General features: G+C 38.0%; 1 protein-coding gene across 1 annotated transcript in view; it reads left to right on the top strand.

The window, feature by feature from the left end:
• The window catches only part of LOC126284020 (protein FAM76A), a 77428-nt gene extending 56863 nt beyond the window's left edge, over window positions 1-20565 (top strand). The window contains exon 6 of the mRNA XM_049982568.1: window positions 14232-20565. Within this exon, the coding sequence (XP_049838525.1) occupies window positions 14232-14474 (243 nt within the window). The 3' untranslated portion in view covers window positions 14475-20565. The remainder of the gene's footprint in view (window positions 1-14231) is intronic.
• Window positions 20566-21850: the final 1285 nt, after the last annotated feature.

Genomic DNA, 21850 nt, shown 5'->3' with positions numbered 1-21850 from the left:
ACCGATGGTTCTGCACAAAGTCCCTCTGACGTCAATAGTTCCTCCTCCCCCCCCCCCCCCCCAAAAAAAAAAAAAAAAAAATTATCTTCGGTTTACATATCAGCATAATTGATGTGCTAGAAATTAATAAATGTTGTGAAATGAAAGGAATTTTTAGCTGAAACTGTAAAATAACTTTATTGTAGTAACACATTGTGTGTCCATTTGTGCCAGGGACATACCATTGGGTAATTTGCCCACTTAGAGTAAACTGTTAAAGTGCCTACTCATGGCCAATCAGGCAGCTGGACTGCTGTTCCCAGTCGTAGCATATTAGCTGAGCACCTGCAAGCATGGGTGGTCAGTGATCCTGTGCATGCTCAGAATGTTTGCAGTAGGGCTGCCCGACGTTTACCAAATACGTCCTGCGCTTTTTGCAAGCTTGATTTAGAGAATGATGTGCTTTTGGCCCACATTTTCACAGTATAAGATCATTCTCTACAGTTGCTATCTTGTTATGTTCTCTCACTGTCACAGGTAACTGCCCTGTGAAAAGCAGCCATGATCAAACTCCAGTGACCACAATGATGTGTAGCAATGAATCAAACTGAGCTGGACGGGAAGGCATATAATAAAATCACTTATTTACACAGACTTCATTACTGCTCCAGAGGTGTGCAGAGTTGATGTAACTCTGTCATAATAATAATAATAATATTTGCATCAGTTGCTTCTACTAAGAAAATTGCCAGTGAAGTCTTAGGAGATGGTCACCAATAGATCCTTTAGGTTGGTTGTAAATTGCACTGTATTAGTAGCTAAACTTGAATGTCTACTGGCAGTATTTTGCAAATGTGTATTTCTGCGTAATTGACACATTTCTGGACCGCAGTAAATGACTTTAAATCTTACCTGGTATTGATTCCATGAAATGAGATGTGTAAAAAGATAAATGCAGTATTATTTATGACAAATTTCACTAAGGAATAAATTTACTGGGAAGCAGTAGTTGGTATTTCCAGTTCCTTGGCAAGCCTCTTCAGGACCTTGCAGTGTTTAACAACATCCATATTAGAAATGAAGATTTGTTTTGAAGAATTTTGATAGTTGTGTGGTATGCTTCTCCCACCTGAATTCTATCGTCAAGCTGTAATCGCAAGAATTCTAAACCACCATCTCCTCCATCTGCTTGCCATCATATTTTAGATGCTGGATGGAAACCACCTATAAGTTGGGAAAGCATGTACTTTGCCTCTTTGAAGTTTAGTGACAAAGAATTTGCTTGTTCAATGTTAGAAAGCAGGTGTTTTATTCACTACTGGCTTGCTGGGCCCACTGTAGCTGGACTTACTATAAAAGAGCATCCTCTCTGGCTATTTGGTCCACAGGAAGTGTTTTACTTCTGTTCTACCCTTCAACAGCCAGGAGCTGCTAATGAGCATTTCCAGGTCCACTACTAATGGATACCGTCTCTAGGGTTAAACACGTTTGCAGATGATTTAAGTGTGGGAAATTAATTAGGAGGGGTAAAAGGAAGGCAAAACACATGGGAAGACTGTATAGGTGGAAAATAATGCAAATAAGTGTGCGGTGATAGTGACAGTGAGTAATAATGGATATAAGTTTTACGCCCCAAGTTCTAAAGAAAGTGGTAAGTTTAAAGTACCTGGGGAGCATAACAGAAGAAACTGGGAGGAATGATAAGGAAATTAGTGAAAAGGGAATGCAAGCCCAGTGTTTCCTGCAGAATGTAAAAAGAATGATCTGGAACAAGGATGATCCACTAAAAGCTAAACAAGTGTTATACCAAGCATATAATGCTCCAATACTCATGTATGTGTCAGAATTGCTAGTAATGAACAAGTGAGCAGTACACAGTTTTGCAAAATGAAATTTTAACGGAGCAGAATAGGACCTTTAATGGGTGGAGTAAGGAATGAGATAGTTAGAGAGATAGTGAAAGGGAAGCCAATGAAAGAGGTCATAAAAAAGATAAGTTGGCCATATGAAAGGAATGGAAGTTGGCAGAATACTGATGTAGGCCAATGAAATGATAATAGGAGGCAAGCAGCCTACAGGAAGACCGAGAGACAGATGGGTCATTTGAAGGAAGGAATATGTGATGATGAGAGGAGGAGACAGAGAAAGAGTGGAGAGAGAAACATGGTGGGCGGACAGGAAAATATGGAGAGGCCAGTTTGTCATTTATCACAATTTTGTGCATCATCCGGAAACATAACAATCATAGCATCTTTAATGTTATTGAAGAAAGGTAATTAAGTACAGGAGAAAGGGCCCTAAAATAAAATCTTTCCGTTATCACATGTAAGTTTTTACTCGGTTGAATTATGATTGCTAGCATAATACGAGGTTTATTACTTTCTTTACTTTTATAAATAATTTAGGAATAAATGAATGCACTCACTGAATAACACAGGGGTTGAGTCATCGACAAGAGCACTCAGAAGAGAATGAAAATTTGCTAGCTTTCGGGGAAAAAAATCCTTTGACAAGCCCAGTGTAGGGGTACAGGTGTGTGTGTGTGTGTGTGTGTGTGTGTGTGTGTGTGTGTGTGTGTGTGTGTGTTTTCTGGTGTTCTTCTACATGGATTTTTGCTGAAAACTGACAAGTGTTCATTCCCTTTTGTGTGTGTCTGTCTGTGCCTCAGTGCTTCTGCTGTTCAGTGAAAGGTCTCCTTTACTCTTAAATTATTTACCTTCTGCCAAAACTTTGCTTACTATGTTTGCTCCTTTTAGATAGATATGATTGAATCATTTCACTCCTTAGCATTCTAATTTACTTAAAAGCAGTCAAACACATTTGATGCATCACAGATATATAAGTGGTCAGTAATTTATTATCTAATGAATTAACTGAATTCTCACCTTACGTGTAAATAGCCTTGTGTAAATAGCCTTGTAGGTACTGGAAATCTTTAGTAATCCAAACTCTGACTTAGGTAGTGTATTCTTTGTTGTCAAATAGCTGAGGTGTTGCTTGTATACGCACTTTTCTAAAATTTTCAATATTGCTGCCAAAAGTGAAATTGAATGGTATTCTTTTACCTCTTTTGTTATACACATGCTTAACTGCAGCATATTTCCACCAGTCAGGGAATGTTTCAGTGATAAATAACTTCTGATAACAAAAATATATAAAAAAATAATCAATTTTTGAAAATACAATGTAATTGGATAGATTAAAAAAAATCTACTCACCGGCATTTACAGGAGAACACACACGTATTAAAGGTATTAAAGTTTGCAAGCTTTCGGTGCCATTGGCTCCTTCTTCTGGCCACATGGTTGAAGCGGAGATCAAATGGTTGAAGGAGAGAGGGCATGGGTGAATGAAAAGGATTGGTGAGGTTTAGGAAAAGGGGTTGAGTCACGGGAGACTTACTGGATGGGATGAGAAGGAAAGACTGGTTGTTGGGGACAAGATTTGAAAACATGAGAGTTTAAATGTGTAAGATGGGGTAATAGACAAGACAGATTACTGCCAAAACATCAAGCATGAGTTAATGAGAACGAAAAGCTAACCACATTGTATTTGATAGAGGTGGGAGAGGGGTGATGAAAAATAGACGGTCAATAAATGAAAGATATAGAAAACTAAAAGGGAGTGAAGAAAGGAGTTGCTGTGAAGCAACACTGAGACCGAAGAAATTAATGTACGAGGGTAAGTCAATTATTATCCACAATTTAGTTATATCTTTGTTTATTTTGATAGTGCTCTTGTTTTACGATGATGACGCATGCCTTGTTTATTTGTTGTTATATCTTTGCAATTTTAGAGCTGCTTGGTTAGTTTAGATATCGTTGCCCCACTGTTAATCATGGCTTTTCCACTGTCTATTTGCATCAAAGAAGAGCAATGTTTAGTGATCCTTATCCTTTTGTTGTCGTTGTAAGGTGTATCAGGGGCCTAAATTCATCGAAGTCTTTCGCTACAGTACGTGAACAGTGTTTTGCCACAACGGTTTGTCTACTAATGGATTGAAAACTTCCGAAACTGTCTCACAATTGTTGTGCACACTGAAGGCGTTAGACGACCGTTTGTCGCCACAAATGAAGAAACCATTGAGAATTCGCATGAAATGATTCTCTTAGATGATTAGCTATTGACGAAGTGGCACATCGTCTGCAAATTAGTCATGGTTCTGCCAATGAAATAATCCACAACAGACTTGGGTTTCATAAAGGTTGTGCAAGATGGGTCCCAAAACAACTCGCACATTTGCATAAACAAATGTGATTGGACATCTGAAAAAGACATGTGGATCACTATGGTAATGAAGGGGACAACTTCTTTGACAGGATCATTACTGGTGATGAAACATGGATTCATCATTACGAGCCGGAGAGTAAACAGAAGAGTATGGAATGGAAACAACCAAATTTTCCATGCAAGTAGTAGTTCAGGACCCAACTGTCCGCAGGAAAACTGATGCTTACGGTTTTTTGGGATGCACAAGGCCAAATACTGGAACGTTATTGGGAGAGGGGCACAGCAGATAATAATTGACTTATCCTTGTATGTTAAGGCCAGATGTGTGGCAAGAACCAAAGATATGTTGTAGTGCTGGTTTCCATCTGCAGGCTTCTGAGAAACTGATGTCTGGGGGAAGAACCCAGATGCCACATGTGAAACAGGCAATGAGGTCACTACTGTCACACTGTAGAGCATGCTCTGTGTTGTAGTATGGCCACTAGTTCTTGTGTTGGCATACTGTATGAGCTGCCTTGTGTATTTGGGGTCGCATGTGTTGCTGTTGTGGTGACGGGGGGGGGGGGGGGGGGGGGAGATACTGTGATTTGTGGTTTGCCTGTCACGTTGATACTGTGCCTGTTTCATTGTTGGTTTGTTTGTTGTGGTGTTGAAGTATTGCTTTTTAGGTTCCTTTGCTTCCTCTCCTGGTTTGTTGGCATGTTTTCTTTGATTTTGTGTGTGAAGCTGTCTGGCTTGGCCAGAGTCAATGAAGTGTTGTTTGGGATGAGCAGTGTTGGTACCGGTGCAGGAGTGGTGTCGGTTGTGGTGTGTATTGTTTATGGTACTGTTGCTGGGGTAGTGTTTTGTGTGTTTGTGGAGCTCTGGGTGTCTTTGGCCCTTCTGCTACGCTACCACTTACAACACCGTCAAAGGAGATTCCGCTCCTTGCTGGATGCAGCGTCGCCTTGTAGCTTCTAGTGGTTTCTTTGTTTTCATTGGCGTTTTTACACCTCAGAACTTTCTAAGTGTTAAACCTTCTGTAGTTCACCACATGGGAACCATCATAGTTGGTACATTTTATAGCCGTTCCTGGTTTGCAATTTTGTGCTGTGGGGTTGCCAACATATTTGCGGCATCGATTTTCCAGGTCACATTGTTTGGCCACATGGCCAAACCACTGGCAATGGTGGCATTGTTGGGGGGCACATGTTGGTGTGTGTTTTTTCTGCCACTACAGCCATAGGAAGAAGGAATGACTGCTTCAAAAAAAGCTGTGGGAGTGAGCCATGTTGGCCAACTGCATAAGGTAGTTGGTTGTGGCTTTTGTGTAAAGAAACTATGCATTCGGTTCACATTCACGCAATCCCAGTAGAGAAGAGCTATTTGTTCCTGTAGTATGTTGTTGGCAATTGTAATGCCAACTCTTTTCACGATACACAGTTAAATTTTCTCATCTAGGGTCCTGTGTGTGGTATGTGCTGGGAGTGGTATTATGTGCAAATGATGATGGATTTTTTAGCTTGCTAAGGCAAGTGTAGTTGCATGTTACAACCAGTGGGAAGCCCCAATCAGTGTGGTTGTGTTCTTCTGAGTAGATGCTTGTGTATAGCTGTGTTGGTTACATGCTGCAGTATAGGTCACATGTATTGGAATGGGAACTGGGAAGGGGTAAGCAATTGGAGGATAAGAGGGTTACAAAAGAACAAAGGATACTTAGCAGGAAGAGTCTCCACCTGCGCAATTCAGGAAAGGTGGTGTGTCGGATAGAATCGAGATAGCATAGCCTGTGAAACAGTTGTTAAATTAAGCCCATCATATTGGACTGCATGCTCAGTAACTGGTTGTTCAGCTGTCGTTTGGTCATAGTTTGATGATGGCCATTACCGTATTTACTCGAATCTAATCCGCACCTGAAAAATGAGACTCGAAATCAAGGAAAAAAAATTTTCCCGAATCTAACCTGCACCTGAAATTTGAGACTCGAAATTCAAGGGGAGAGAAATGTTTTAAGCCCCACCCCCAAATCGAAACAATGTTGGTCCATTGTAATATGAGACACAGTTTAGGTCGAATGAATGACGATACAGCTACAGTAGTTTGGTTCGAGTCGTAAGCTTAGCAGTTAAGCTATACCATGTAGCCATTGTTATGCGTCAGGCTCTCTGTCCGTATTTATACAGGTACCCTTACTTTTTCACGTGCTTCGTCTGGTTTGAATTTATTGCTTATTTTTCTTTGATATGATAAGTTCCGTTCTCTTTGTTATAGATGTTTACGTCACTCTAACTAAAAATGTATTACTATACTGTGTCATGCATTGTTTGTTGCATTCTGTGCTTACGGCCTGTTGCCGTTCGCGGCATGGCTTGCTTTTGTGCACACTACCGCCGCTTACAATTAAAAAAAGAGGGGGGGGGGGATAGGAAACATCTCATTGGCGAAACAATGGCAAGAGACTGCTATTTGTTGTTACTTACACTGCTGCTTTCTTTGATAATGATCAACAAGAACCAAATAATAGAATGCATATGATAGATGATGTTCTGAACGAGAGTTTAGCGAAAAATTTTCTCCGTTTGAAAATATTTGCAGACGCCTCTAGTACATTACATTCTGCATAGAAATTAGTTATCTTAGATTTAAAAATCTAGTCAATTGCCGTGCTTCATTTGTGACTGTATCACTATTACGCACAAGAATAATACAAATATAAACATGACATGATATGTATATTTTTCCGCGTTTGCTGTTGTCTCACTCTAGTTTCGGAGTTTATTAGGCAGAAAGGTTTTAAATGAGATAGCAGCAAACACGAAAGAATAAATGGCAAAATGTTTATATTCATATTATTCTTATGGTGAAGAAAATATTGCATGTGATTCACAATTCATAAAAGTTCCTATTAGCAACCATCTCTTCTCACAGGTAAGAAAAAATTCAGAACATAGAGTTGGTCATATTGACAAACATCCCAAACAGTCTTGCCAGTCGGATTTTCGTAGTTCATTGAAATGCTGCTAAATTCGAAGATGAACAGTACTTAATTTGTATTTACTTTGTTGGATAATGTATGAAAATGCAGTGGTCGAAACTTGGGGCAGAGAAAAAAGCTCGTCTTCCACCTTTTTTTATTTTTTAAAATTTATTTACAGACGCAGAGGTTTTGGCACCAGTATTTATCTTTGTGCCTGCAAAGCATACCTGTTTCACTACCTACATTCGACAGCAGAAGTTAGTTGTGGCGGCACCTACCAACATTTTTCGGAACTTCTGCTTACTTTGCACTCTATTCTAAGGCGCAGGCAGTTTTTTGGATAACAAATACCAGAAAAAAAGTGCGGCTTTGATTCGAGTAAATACAGTAATCTGGACAGACAGCTCTTGTTAATAGTCATGCCCACATAAAATGCAGCACAGTGGTTGCAGCTAAGTTGGTAAGTCACATCACTACTTTCACAGGTGACCGTGCCTTTAATGGGGTAGGAGATTACTGCGCCAGGACTGGAGTATGTGGTATTGGGTGGTATTGGGAGAATGTATATGACGGCTTACACATAAGTTTGTTGCAGGGATGTGAATCATGGGGGCAAGAGATTGGCAGCAGGGGTGGAATAGGGATGGACAAGAGCGTTGTGTAGGTTGGATGGGTCAGCAGCGTTATTTCACTGTGGGAGCATTGGGATCTTTCTCGTTTCTCATTTGCTTCAATCCTGGGTGGTACTGAGTCACAAGAAGGATGCACCTGTGTGATCAGGCAGTGGGCTTGTTGCAAATGGTAGGTGACCTTGAAGACAAGGCACAAGAAAGCTGTTTTATGATAAGTTTGGAATGGTAATTTTGGTCTGTAAAAGCCTCAGTGAGATCCTTGGCACTCTTGGACAGGGACTGGTTATCATTTTAGGTGTGACAGCCATGATTCTGGGTGGTGAGGAAAGATTCCTCTAGAAGCGGTATGAACAAGTTAGCGTAGGATGGTGCCATGTCGTTGCCCATTGTACCATGCATTAGTTGTAGGTGAAGGAGAAGTAATATTGGGTGAGGATATAGTTAATCGTGATGACCAGGAAGAAACCAGTAACCACCCATAAGCAAGCCTTGTCCTGCACATCTTCCCACTCCCACCTACTCCAGTCTTGTCACAGGCATCCCCTACCCATCAAGGCAGGACTACCTGTGAATGGAGCCAAGTGATCCATCAAATGAACTGCAGCCACTGTGCCGCATTCTTTGTGGGCATGATAACTAACGAGATATCCTTCAACATTAAGGGCCACTGCCAAACTGGACAAGAGACAGCTGGAAACCCAAATCATTAGCGTGCCGTGCAACACGAAGTGCTTCAGTTAAACGACTGTTTCACACCTAGATCTTTTCCAACAACACTAAAACTGAACACTGTCTGAACAGACCTTGGAAAGCCCAATGGTAACGACTGACCACCATATTATCCATGGCTGACAGGTGTCACTGGATACAGATATGGATGGACATGTGGTCAGCACACCTTTCTCTCAACTGTTGTTAATTTTTGTAACCAGAGCTGCTACTCCTCATTCAAGTAGCTCCTCAGTTGGCCCCACAAGGGCTAAGTGCACCCCACTTGCAAACAGCACATTGCCGACCAGGGTAGTCACCCATCCAAGTGCTAACCAGGCCCTGACAGTGCTTAACTGCTTCTGTGAATTGCACAGGCGTGATCACTCCCTGCAAAATTAACATTCATTTCTATTAAACCCCTTCCCCATTGGCCTCAACTTTGGCTAGCCCGTCCACTGCCTACCTATACCCTTCCCTGCTTCAACTCCAGTATTGCACGTGCCCTCCGTCCCACCAAAGCACCTGCATAAAAACACTTCCCCTTCTCTGCTTCTCTCCTCTCCCTTTCCATCTATCCGCACCCCCACCCCTCCCCCGTCGCACCTTCTCCCTTCCCCAGCTGCATCTAGCAGCCCTATCCTGTCTTTAGCATTTCCTGCACACTTCCATAGGCAGCACTAGCATCTTCCAGCATTCCTACTTTGCAATCTTTTCCTCTCCTCGCCCCATGCCTCTTCCATACCCCTTTACAATCCTAGATGTAGTCATGGATGTGCCTTAGGGACCAGAGATGATAGTGGCCATGGGTTTATATGTGTGTCCAGCATCTTCAGAACTCGGGTAGCAGCTTATGACCTCAAAGTCTGCGAAGTGAAACGTAAGAATCTGTGAATCAATAGACTCCATACAGAATTCTTCTGTGTCAAGAAAAGTGCCTACAGAAATATTTGCTTCTTATGCTTGAATACTTATTCATATGCTCTTGCTTTCAGAAAGATAAACTGCAATTATTCACATATTCAAAAGTATTTTTTTCATGAATTAGTTGTACCTTATGTCACTAGATCAGCTCATTTTACATTTATTTCACAATAATTCATGTCCAGTTTACTGATGCTTCAAATGCAATTAATACTGGCTTCCTTGCCATTAGGCATGCTAGTGTTGTTCCAACTGTCAGACAATAAAAACTTTTAAAGCACTGAGTGTCGCAGCTTTTTATGTACGTTACTTTGCATGTACTATTGAAATATGCTTACACAGTTTTGGTACCAAAGCAGTCTGCTTTGAGTGGCCGAGCAGTTCTAGGCGCTTCAGTCTGGAACCGCGCGACCACTACGGTCAGAGGTCCGAATCCTGCCTTGGGCATGGATGTGTGTGATGTCCTTAGGTTAGTTAGGTTTAAGTAGTTCTAAGTTCTAGGGGACTGGTGGCCTTAAATGTGTCCCATAGTGCTCAGAGCCATTTGAATCAGTCTGCTTTGAAAATACTAAGTAGATAACCATCAGTATTTTGAGACATAGTAAATTTTGTGTATTTCTTGTCAATTTTCAAACTTGCTGATAAGTTATATGAAAATTGGCAATTTCTCCACTTGTGGAGAAATTCCTGTGGGCCCCCCCCGTAAAAAGAAATAATAATCTCGGTATCTTTTAAATACCACCTCATATTTTTTTGTAAGAATTCTAGGAAGCCTTCATGTGATGTTTAAGTGCCCATTTATACAAATTTCCTCGTGATCTGAGACTTTTCCGGTAGATACTCTGCTCCCAAGGGGATCTGGTGTACTGCCAGAACCAGTCGTCAAAGGGCCACAATATTTTGGTGAACGACTGTTCAGCGATCATCAGGTGGTGCTGGTGGAATGATGTGTCTGCTGCATGCTGGCAGTATTTACACCTGCCAGTCCAGAGTTCAAGCCTCGTGCCGCCACACCACTGCTCTGTGCTCGGTGGTTGGGGAGAGGGGGAGGCTGCAGCTGCGGTGGTGGGAGATGATAGTTTCAGTTGCCTTCCACACATTGACCTGTCTAATCTCTCATACAGATGTCACCTTCTGTTTTGATGGAGCTTCGTATTGGCTCTCATCCCTTGCTCAGTTTGCTCATTGTTAACCCTATATTATATGTCACACAGATTTCAGTCATTTCTTTGAAAATGGAGCCCCAAAATTTATCAATAGTAGCCAGGACTTTCATTTGTTGGAAGTTCATTTTATGTCCATTTTCAGTGAAATGTTCTGCTACAGCAGACATGTTGGGCAGCAGTAAGCAGGTGGGGTGCTCATCTTCTCTACATCAATTTTTGATTGTACAGATCGTTTGCCCAGTATAATTTTTTCTGCATTGATATGGAACTTGGTACACCACTTTTTTAAGACCCAGGTCATCTTTCATTGTCCTGAATAAAGCTTCTATTTTGGCTGATGCGGAAAAATGGCGTTATGTACTGTTTTTACAGTAGTTTGTCAATTTTTGATGATACATTGTAAACAAATCTTCTGTGTTTTTGGCCTCTGTGTTATTCCCGTGTCACAGGGCCATCTGAACCAGTCAGTTGCTGTGTTCATTCTCATGGAAGATGAGTTCCACATTTCCCTGCTTTGCTGTCGGACAGCATTTGTCTGAAATAGAGTATGTCGTGTGTACTTGAGGGTTGAGCTCACAATTCTGTGAGAGATGATGTCAGCTGTAGGCATGAGATACAAATTCGTATGCATTGAATTGCGGTAAACCTGTGGGCAAGCGAAGAGTCAGGCCTACATGGAACTAGGACGTCAAGAAAAGAAAGTTTGCTCTCGTCTTCTATTTCAGTGGTAATTTCAATGTTTTCTTGGATGGAATTCAGATGTTCTAAGAATTTCTGAAGTTTTTTGGGGTCATGTGGCCAGATGACGTGTGCAGTTGACTTACCAGAAGAAACACGGGCTTTAGTTCAGTTATTTCCAGTGCTCTGGAAATGAAAACATGAAGAAATTAATTACAATTGGCAAGAGGGAGCTGCCCATTCCTATGCATCACTGCTAACAATGTTGTCTGTTGAAAGAAAATTGGTCAATGTTGGAACAAGTATATAAAACTGTGTCAGCTAAGTTTCTGGAGTCTTCCAATGGGGCTTGAGTCAAAAGTGAAATGATATCAAAGCTGACTATAGTATCGGTCTCATGCAGCCTTAGCTCCGTCAGCACCTTCATCAATCAGCTGCAGTCTGAAAATTTCATTCTGGAAACATCCCCTAGGCTGTGACTAAGCCACATCTCTGTAGTATCCTTTCTTCTGGGAGTGCTAGTGCTGCAAGTTTTGCAAGAGAACTTCTGTGAAGTTTGGAAGATAGGAGATGAGGTGATGGCAGAAATAAATCTATGAGAATGGCTTGTTGGTAACTCAGTCGGTAGAGCACTTGTCCACAAAAGGTGAAAGTCTCTAGTTAGCATCTCAATTTGGCACACAGTTTAAATCTGCCAGGAAGTTTCATATTAGCGAATACATATTTTAATCCTTTATGTATCATATTTTCTGATGCGCAGATTGGGAACCAGGCAAGCATTTGTCTAAAATGGGAGCCTGAAACTACACTGAAGCTGGTTGGTGTACCAGACGGACAGTCATTAATCTGTCATGCTGACGAACCAGGTGTGTCTCACCTCTCTGTCGTAACTACTGTATTCTTTGGAAGTGAGCAGAACTAGTTGTGAATCCAATTAGTGACTCACAAATGTGAAAGATCCCCACAAAGCATATGAGCAGATTGTATAATTAAACTCTTTGATAACTGATGTTCAGTAGCCATTCATTCTTTCGTCACATCATCTTCCAAGCCATTACCAGTTTGCTGTGAGTTGGCACTTCTGACTCAGTGCTGCAGTATTAGTTATAATCACCTCTCACAGGCAGCCTTATCAATAGACCTAATCCAAATGATTAGTAGTATTTGCCAAGCTCTCATTAAATATCAACAGATGGTTTTCTTTTCTTAAAAAAATAGTTGCAAACTTTAGGGTAAATTGTATTTAGTGAAATGAATCTGTAGCCTGAGTTATTCATTGAGAAATATTGCATTCAAGGTGGTGCACAAGCTCTACCAGTTTTGCCTTCTGGAACAGCAAAAGAACTTTCCTGTGGTAATTTACTCATTCAATACCATTGAGTTCATCAATATTGATGAAACTTGTCTCAGTCTAAAGGCATACAGTGCATGGTCAAGAAACCATTTGCACACTAATACACCTTATCAAAATAGTTTCTTAATTGTGTGAATAGTGTTATTTCAGTTATTTTGTGTTAATACATATTAAGAACTAGTGGCCTTGTAAGTCCTTTTTTGAAGGTCATGGTATTTCCCCCAGCAAAAATAATTAGTTACTTCTGATTGCAAACAATTGGTTTGACTCATTGCTGGCTGTTCATGAGGAAGCTGTAACAAATCTGTTCACATTTATAAACAACTGTTCCTATAGATGGAATGTATTCCTAACCAAAGTGACTACCTTGTATAAGAACTCATCATAAAAAATATTTATGAATGTCCTACTATACACTAAAAAGGACAATGGTCTTTATCTCTTTGTAGATATAATTATGTTCTTGTGGAATATTCCACAACAGGCACACCCATGTTTTACCCCCCCCCCCCCCTACAGCCCTTTTTACCTTGCTTTCCATTGACATTCTATCTAATCATATCCACAAAGTATATGAATTAGATTTTCCACAGTTCTCGGTGGTTACATAATAATTGAAGTGAGAGCTTCTCTGATGACTTCATTATCTGTAGGATGTTTCAAAGATTCCTTCAAGTTGGGATACAAACAAGTATTTTGATTTAGTTTTTTTACTAAACGTTTCAGATAATGCGCACTCATTAGCATAAATAAGTCCTTACATTAGTCCTTCATTACATTACTTCCTATATTAGATCTCGTTTTTTGTATGCGTGTAAACAAATTTTTTTAGTGTGTGTGTGTGTGTTTAAAATGTTAAACTGTTTGCCACCTTAACAAATAAGAAAAACATTGGACAGTAAAATTTTTGTTCTTTGCCTTGCCATTTCTTCATTACAATTTTTACAAAAAAAACATTTTCTCGATTGAATGACTGAAAACGCCTGATGGTACATCAAACACATTTCACTTTCACTAAAAAAGCATTATGAAGGCAGTTTGTGTTGTTTCTGGTTTATATTAAAGTGGTGCTATCATACCTCAATGTTTGTAGTTAAGTCAGTATGCATCGAGATAAGTCAGACTGTAAATTGTTTATACAGTAACAAATAAAAATAACTGTATTTTATTTTTAACATTCTACATTCTCACCAACCCCCACAAAAAGCAGCAGCAACAGCAGCGCGCATGTGACACACACACACACACACACACACACACACACACACACACACACACACACACACACACTGTTAAGGCGGCAAAAGTAGTTAAGTTTTTATTGTTATTGCTCAGGTAGTTGCTGCTAACATTCAAAGTGTGACTAATCATGTTTTCATCTTACCCAGCATATATTAAGGACAAGGGGATTGGTGTTGGATAACCATCGAGCAGTGATTAAGTTCTGACTGAATTAAGATATATTTGTGTTATATGTTACGTACCTAAATCTAATTGAGATTGTGCATGTCTTAACTACATCTATGCAGTGGAAATTGTCTTGCAGATGAATTAACAAATCAGTGAATGAATAAGTAAATAAATAAATTTTTTTCTGTTTAAAGATGACAGAGCTCAAGGCGAAACATTTTACCACTGAGAGTGAGTTGAGGAATAAAATGAAGACAATGCAGAAGGAGCATGACAACAAAGTGGAACAGTTACACTTGAAGGTTAAATCACTGCAGAAGGAAGTAGCAACACTTTCCAAGAGCACAAAGAGGCAAGGTCTACTTGCAAATAAGGATGGTCTAAGTGGTGGTGGCACAGGCAGCGGTAGCGGCACCGACAGTCCGTCACTTGCTTGATTTATCTGCATCAGTGACATTCCCATGACCAAAGGCTCCATAACAAGTCCATCTGATCTATTTTATTGTGGTATGTGTATTGCATTTCTTCATTTGGCATAATGAAGAGGGACATCTGTTACTCAGTTATTTTTTGTGAACTGTAATCTCTTAAGTCTTTTATGACAAGCCAATACGTACCAGAAAGATTTAATCCACATAATCATACCTGTAAATGTACTGGTAGTGATATACCAGGTGTCATTTTTATCTTTTGTGATGCTGAGCCTGTGTTCTTTATCTATTGGGCATCCATCACAGACATTTTGAACTTCATTGGGTAATTAAAAAAAAAACACACTTTTATGTTCATATTTTATCATTTGTGATCGCAGTTTTTTTACTTTATTGTACTATTCATGTGAATTTTTTTAAATGTTGCCCTTACGATACTTTTGATGATTTTAGTAATTTAGCATATTTTTATAGTTTCACACATTCAGATCAATCATAAAAAATGTACCTGAAACTATTCTAGAGTCCAGCCCTAGAAAATCATTTTACCTTTTCAGGCCTTTAGCAATGGTATTTAGAGTTTTTTAAGAAAATAATGCAAAAAAAATATTTGTGGTGACATGTAGTTTTGGCTGTTAAAAATATAAAATTTATTGATACAAGTGATACACTAACTATGGAGTATTTATTTGTAACATCCCCATGTAACTCATTCCAACCCTTAAGTCAGGTTGGTGCCATTTCTTACAAGTGATTTTGAATGTTACATCATAACATAAATATTAATTACTTTTATATATTTCTCTATTGTAATGTTGTGCCCTGAATTGTAGAGGCAAGTAATTTAATTTTGAGATTTGGCCTATTGGAATACTGATGTTTTGGAATGTGCAGTGTGTGGGAATTTGAAACTAAAGCGAAGAAAGAAAATTCAAGATGCTTGGCAACTTTGACAGCATTCTCTCTTATGATTGACACTTCATGCAACAGATGCAATGTAGATATGGTTAATTTTTATGCTTATGGCTTCCGTATAATTTTGTTAATTGAGTCTAAGTGTGGGCATAAATTATAATTGTTTGTGTTTATCAAGTAAATTTCCCTGGAAGTGTCACGTGTTAAAACCTCATTTACAGATCCATGCAAAAGACAGAGGTCTAACATTGTATGAAAGTAAGGAAGGACAGAAATGTTAAGGAGTGTATTATGTTTACTGTTTGGAGATCATTGAGAAAATAGTAAGATATTCATGTAGGACAAATTGTCCTGTTTTCTCCCTTAATAAATTGAAGAGTCACTGTAGTTACTTGCAGAATATCTGTTCTTCCCATAAGTATTGTTTCTAAATTAATTTGGTCCGTCTATTGCTCATTCTGCCTGTCAGTGTTTGGCATATTTATCAGTTGCCTTCACCATATGTGTGTTTTCACATGTTCATGTGTGGAAAGAATGTTATTTGTATTTTTATCCATGGAGTATTTCATGACATAAAGGCAATATTTTAAAACTTTTAAAACCATATTTCTGTTTAGATCTAAAGATTACACAGATTAAAATGTGGAGACAAATCACTAAACATCATCCAGAAGTGTTAGGTGGCAGGTATGCTGTATAAGAATGATGATAGCAGCTTAATCTTTCAAAAATGCTGTTTGTTGTTGTAGTATATGGACAAATGCAACATTTTCATATTCTCAGACAGTTCTCTATGGTGGTGGAGGTATGTCCTCCACTGTTTTCATTATTCTCCATCCAGGATTTACCATTACACGTATTAAAATACAAGTCTGTTTAAATAGTGCTGAGTGAGAACTAACTCCTGTTTATGAAGAATGTAGCAATTAAGTGACTTAACATTTTTGACTTCACAGAATTACGTATAGAAATTTTTAATCAATGCTCATTTTATTCACAAATGTATACCCCCTTCTTTATTAGTAGAGAGGAAGAATTACAAAAAGTTTGCTGCTATGATATTTGTGTGATAGTAGTAAGAAGAGATGAATGGTTTGTCATAGGTTGATGCTAATGACATTCAGTACCTATTTTATAGAGTTATTGCATTATTACATGAAGAATTGCTTAGGCAATCTAATTTCATGTACCTGTTATTTTCTCTTCCCTAAAAGATCACTGGATGGCACCTACTACATAACTGTATGGCAAAATGGCAATGGCTATCATGTGCTTGAAATCGGTTTTTGCTCATGTCATATCCTTATGTATCACATTCTTAATGTATAAAATTGTGAGTTATCAATTTTTTTCCAAAATTTTGTGTTAAGTTGATAATCTGGTGTATTTTTCTTTTAAAAACTGTAACCATTAATTTTAATGCTCTGTGTCCTTGTTTTGGCATTGTTAGTGTTTTTTGAGTAAATGATTGTTGTGTAAAGAGCAGTATAATTAATATTTGCAATGTAGTTTTAATTAGGTACATAGAATGTATTGATAATTAAGTAGCAACAGTATAGTAAATGGCATGGCCCTCAAGCAATTGTTTGCACGTTTCTGATTCAATGTAACTTTGTAACATGTAATTGTCTAAATTCCCTTTTGTTGCTTGGGGGTCATATTGCAGTATTAATTTTGATACATTGCTTCAGAGAATAATTCTGTTTTTGATGTGAACATTATTTTACTATGAGTGGACGTCATACCTGTTTTTTGGTATTAGTTCCTGCATAAAATATGATTGACTTCATTAGGACTTCACAGAAAACAGTGTTTTGGAACACATTTTTTCAAGCATGATAGCAGGAAACTTCTTTTCACAATTCAATATTTATGTTATTGCATACTCATTTCATAATGCTTTGATACGACATAACATGCTTAGTAACTTCTGCTAAACAAATGTGTGTACTAAGAGATATTTCTTTTGCCTCTGTTAAAATATTGTCCTATTTGAAGATTGTGTCCACATTTTATGTCACCACGCCACTGTTACATGACCATTATTTGTGTGTGTTTATGGGCGGAAGTAAATTGCCGTACTCATTGCAGTTACACTAGAACTTCAGTAGCTTAGAAATGTAAGAGGTCTCTGCAGTTTTTGCCTAGCTGTAATACATTTCTGCACATGATTGGGTATAACTGTCCAAGTTGTAATTAGAAGAATCTGACATGTTTTCATTTTTGGAAGTTGTGAAGATATTTTTTTAAGTTTTCATTAATCATGTATGCAGTCTTTAGAATAATGCAAGAAGACAGCCTATAGTCCATTCTGTTGTTGGAAAAATAATAAATACTTTAACTTATTGCAATTTTAATATTATAAAGTTGGCTCTTTCTGTAATTTACACTTGACTCCACTGATTCCAAGTCAAATGCCTGAAAATCTATTTAAAACTAAATTTTTATCATAGTCACCTTGTGTGTAATTTTGTGTCAGTGTTAGAAATGTTTCGATCTCTATGAATTTATTAGTTGTAACATCACAAACAGGAGTGTGTGTGTGTGTGTTAGTTGATATAGTGTCAGTATCTAAAATGTGACATACATTTTATTACAATTTTTTTTATTCCTTTGCCTGAAGAGCCAATATTTAAGAGTTTAACTTGCATGCAGTCTTAACATATAAATTGTAACATTATTGTTCAGTTTTCCTCCTAAGATACTGTCATTGCATTTCATGTGCCTGTATAGCTATCCATTTTGTGTGTGACTGCTTTGTTTCTTTTACCAGATTCTGTGATGAAAAACGTGTATGAACTATTCTCAGGGATTGAACTATATGTCATAATGTATAGACATACGTTCTATATCTCTCTCCTTATATGTAGATTTTTCATATATGTGTTGGCACAGCCCATCCCTCTCTTCAAGCAATCTGCAGACCACAGAGGAAACACTGACAGATTTGCAGTCACTTCAGATTAAGACGTCTGTTCTAGATTGAGACAGCATTCTAAAATCATGTTATTGTCTCCAGTTACTTGCAATCTCTGTATGCAGCTTGGCAGATTATGTTGGTTGATGAGAATGAAAGGTTCAAGTCTGTGTTGCAGTTATATGTCTGGTTGGCTGCATTCCCCACTGTTATATTACACACAGTTAACATGTGTACAGTCCATAGTTACTGATTTGACAGTTATCAGTAGTATGATTATAAAGGAAACATTGAAGAAATCCTCTAACATTACTGCTTGTACTCTTATTTTTGAATGAAGTAATTGACTCTTGAACTATAAATTATTTCCAATCCTCCCACTCCCTTTCAGTTATCTAGCTATTTTAGATAGATACAGATTTTGCGGTAGATACTTCTAAGATTTGTATTGTATCCTTTCAGCAACTTTTGGAAAATCAGATTTAACACTAGCTGTGGCAGGCGAAGGAACTCCACCCCACCCCACCGCACCCCTCTCCTCTCCTCTCCTCTCCTCTCCTCCCTAATGGCAGTACTAAAAAAAATTGTATGGCTGAGAAAAGTGTGTTCATGGTGACACTGTAAAGAAACAATAGAGCACTTACTGAATTATGTCTTTGTGCCAAACTCAAGATTATTGATTTGTGGGGTAACAGTAAATATGAGAACAGCAGAACTGTTGGAAAGGAAAAATTTAACAGTTTACAGAAATAATTGGTAAAACAAAGCAAGAATTCAATTAAGTTTTGATTGTAGAGGATTCAAACAATGAAAAATCTAAGATGGAGTGTGACAATATTACGGAAAAGATAGTTGCTACTCACCATATAGCAGAGATGCTGAGTTGCAGATAAGCACAACAAAAAGACTGTCAGAAAATCAGCATTCAGCCAACAAGGTTTTCATTGGAAATAGACAATGTATACACACACACACACACACACACACACGGTTGTGTACGTTTGAGTTGTGTTTGCATGAGAGAATGTTGGTATATCTTGTCTATTTCCAACAAATGCCTTGTTGGCTGGAAGCTCACTTTTTGAGTCTTTTTGATGGTTCTATCTGCGACTCAGCATCTCCGTTATATGGTGAGTAGCAATTTTCCTTTTCATAATATTATAGAGGAATTACCACACGAGGGAAAATGTTTTGTGTACAAGCTGAAACAACAGCATTCAAATGACATATCCTCAATAATGGGACATAATTTACATTGTAATGCTTTTTGTTTTGTTTTTGCTGTAATCTTGGTTTCTGTTATGTTTTTGTCCATCAATTGAACATTGTCTTACCAACCTTTTTAGTTCTGTTTTGTGTTATAAGATCAGGGATAGGGAAACAGTTGTTGCATTGGAGGCATTGAGAAATCTTTGATTTCCACATAATATGATTGTTTACTCCCAATTCTCACATTTTCCAACACCAAATGCTACTTGTAGTGCCTACTTTCTGTAAAAGTTTTGTATTTGTAATTTATATTTTCTTCATTTTCTCATTATCAACCTGTTGCCTGTGAAATATTGTTTGAATCTGTAAATGATATGTACATAATATACCGCAATGCTTTGTTAGTCATGTTTTCTGCATTGTAGACAATGTTAAAATTTTTTCTGTCATATTGACTTCTGTGGCATTGAAGTAAATGTATCACTTCTTCATTTGCTCGCAATGTCTTAAAGATGAAGGAAAAACTCTTTATCGGATACTTAAAAAATGTTTTGTATTAATATTGTTGTTAAAGAAATTATGTTTACAGGCACTACACCAAGACCTGTTAAGGCTGACATTCCTGATGTGGCAGGCATTAACTCACCTTCCACAAAAACATTGGTTTTTGCCCCCTAAATTGTTTTTGTTTCACTTCCTTTCCTAAGATGTTTTCTTTCAGTTTTCTTTTCTAAAATGGTTTGTATACTCACATACTGACTTCATATTGTACTACTTTTGAGACAGTGCAATGGTGTATTTCAAATAACAGGATGTCTTAAAATTATATTGTTTAGAGATATTACATTTTCTGTCATTTCATCCCTTTTTAGTGGTAAAGCATATATTAGATCTATGAATATTTATTTATTACAGGTCAGAAAAGTGAAATGTATTTAAATATGATGTAGTCTAAATTTTATTGTTGTGTGGAAGATGTGCTTAAGTGTACCTGTTGTTTATGAGCAATTTAATAAATGATCTTGTATGGCCAAGACCTGATTTCTTTGCAACAGATGGAGTATTTTTTTTCTTTCAGACCCTTCTTTAAGATTCAAATTTGGTTGAGCAGCTCTATCTTGACTCACAGTTTTGTTGCATATAAACAAATAGTTAAAACTGTCTTAAGTATGTGTTCTGCCTCAGGCTCCATAATAAATAATATTTCCAGTTTTGTAATAGTTCAACTAAAAACTTAAATAAATTGAGACAGCAATATTTGGATAGAAGTTTCAATCATATGGGTTGGTGCATTGTCTCTTTGGAACTAATCAAATCCATGATTAGACCCAGGAGATCACGTGTTGCTGGTCACACTGCTTAACTTCGTCAGTAAGGCCTCATTGGATGATGCAGTGGAGATATGTGTTTGGCATACCACTCTCCTTAAAGTTGAACATTTACTGGAGTTCCTGTCCCTTTTAAAAATAAGTCCTTAGTTGTCCTCATGAGGCTGGGTGGACTCCTTCCAGTCCTCTCAAAAAAGACAGTATTTTGTGGCACTCAGGTCTCCTAACTGCTCACATAGGGAGATGAACATTCCGGCAACATTTGAATTTCGGCACAGCTACAGAAGCGTGTGGCAAATCCAGTAAATGTTAATGGTTGAAGCAGAAACAATGCTACAGCAGTGAATTATTGAATATTGAATGCATTGCTAATTGACTGTCGTAGAAAGCTACAATAAAAGTTTGAAATGATGATAAAATCAATAAAATTTGTTAAAATTATGATGAAAGTGATGACTGTTAAATAGTGATGTATGTTATTGCATCATTCTGATGGTAATGCCCAACCTGAATTTAAAGTAAAAGAGCACTGTCCAGTGCTACTAATTTGGTGGGTTGTGGAGCTAAACCAAAATTGTGTTAAATTTCTCGAAATCCCACTATAATGGATGTGGAATTTCTACCTAGTCAACTGACATGAAAAAGGTATATGTAACTTTGCTGGCTTATTTCCCAGAAATAGAAAAAAGTCCTTTGTTAAAAGTTATGTTATAGAATGCTTACAAATGGACAATTTAGTGATCGATTCATGTGAAAGTCTGTTTGAATTTGAAGATCTGATTTCTGAATGCTATTCAAACTAAAGACAACATGGTGGAGGATACACCACATATCATAAATGAAATAACTGAATGATTGATTGATGCTTCCGTTGCACTGGCTATATCCTTGTAGGGTAAAATGTTTGTAGCATTTCCAAGAATGTGTACAGATGTATTCCTGGGTTTTACAGAAAGACTAGGCAATTGTTGTCATGTATTTGGGTAGATCACATTCAGGTTGAAAGATGACTT

Source organism: Schistocerca gregaria, chromosome 8 (assembly GCF_023897955.1).
Source record: "Schistocerca gregaria isolate iqSchGreg1 chromosome 8, iqSchGreg1.2, whole genome shotgun sequence".
NCBI lineage: Eukaryota > Metazoa > Arthropoda > Insecta > Orthoptera > Acrididae > Schistocerca > Schistocerca gregaria.
The sequence above is the reverse complement of the archived record's forward strand: the minus strand, read 5'-3'. Positions and strand labels throughout refer to the sequence as shown.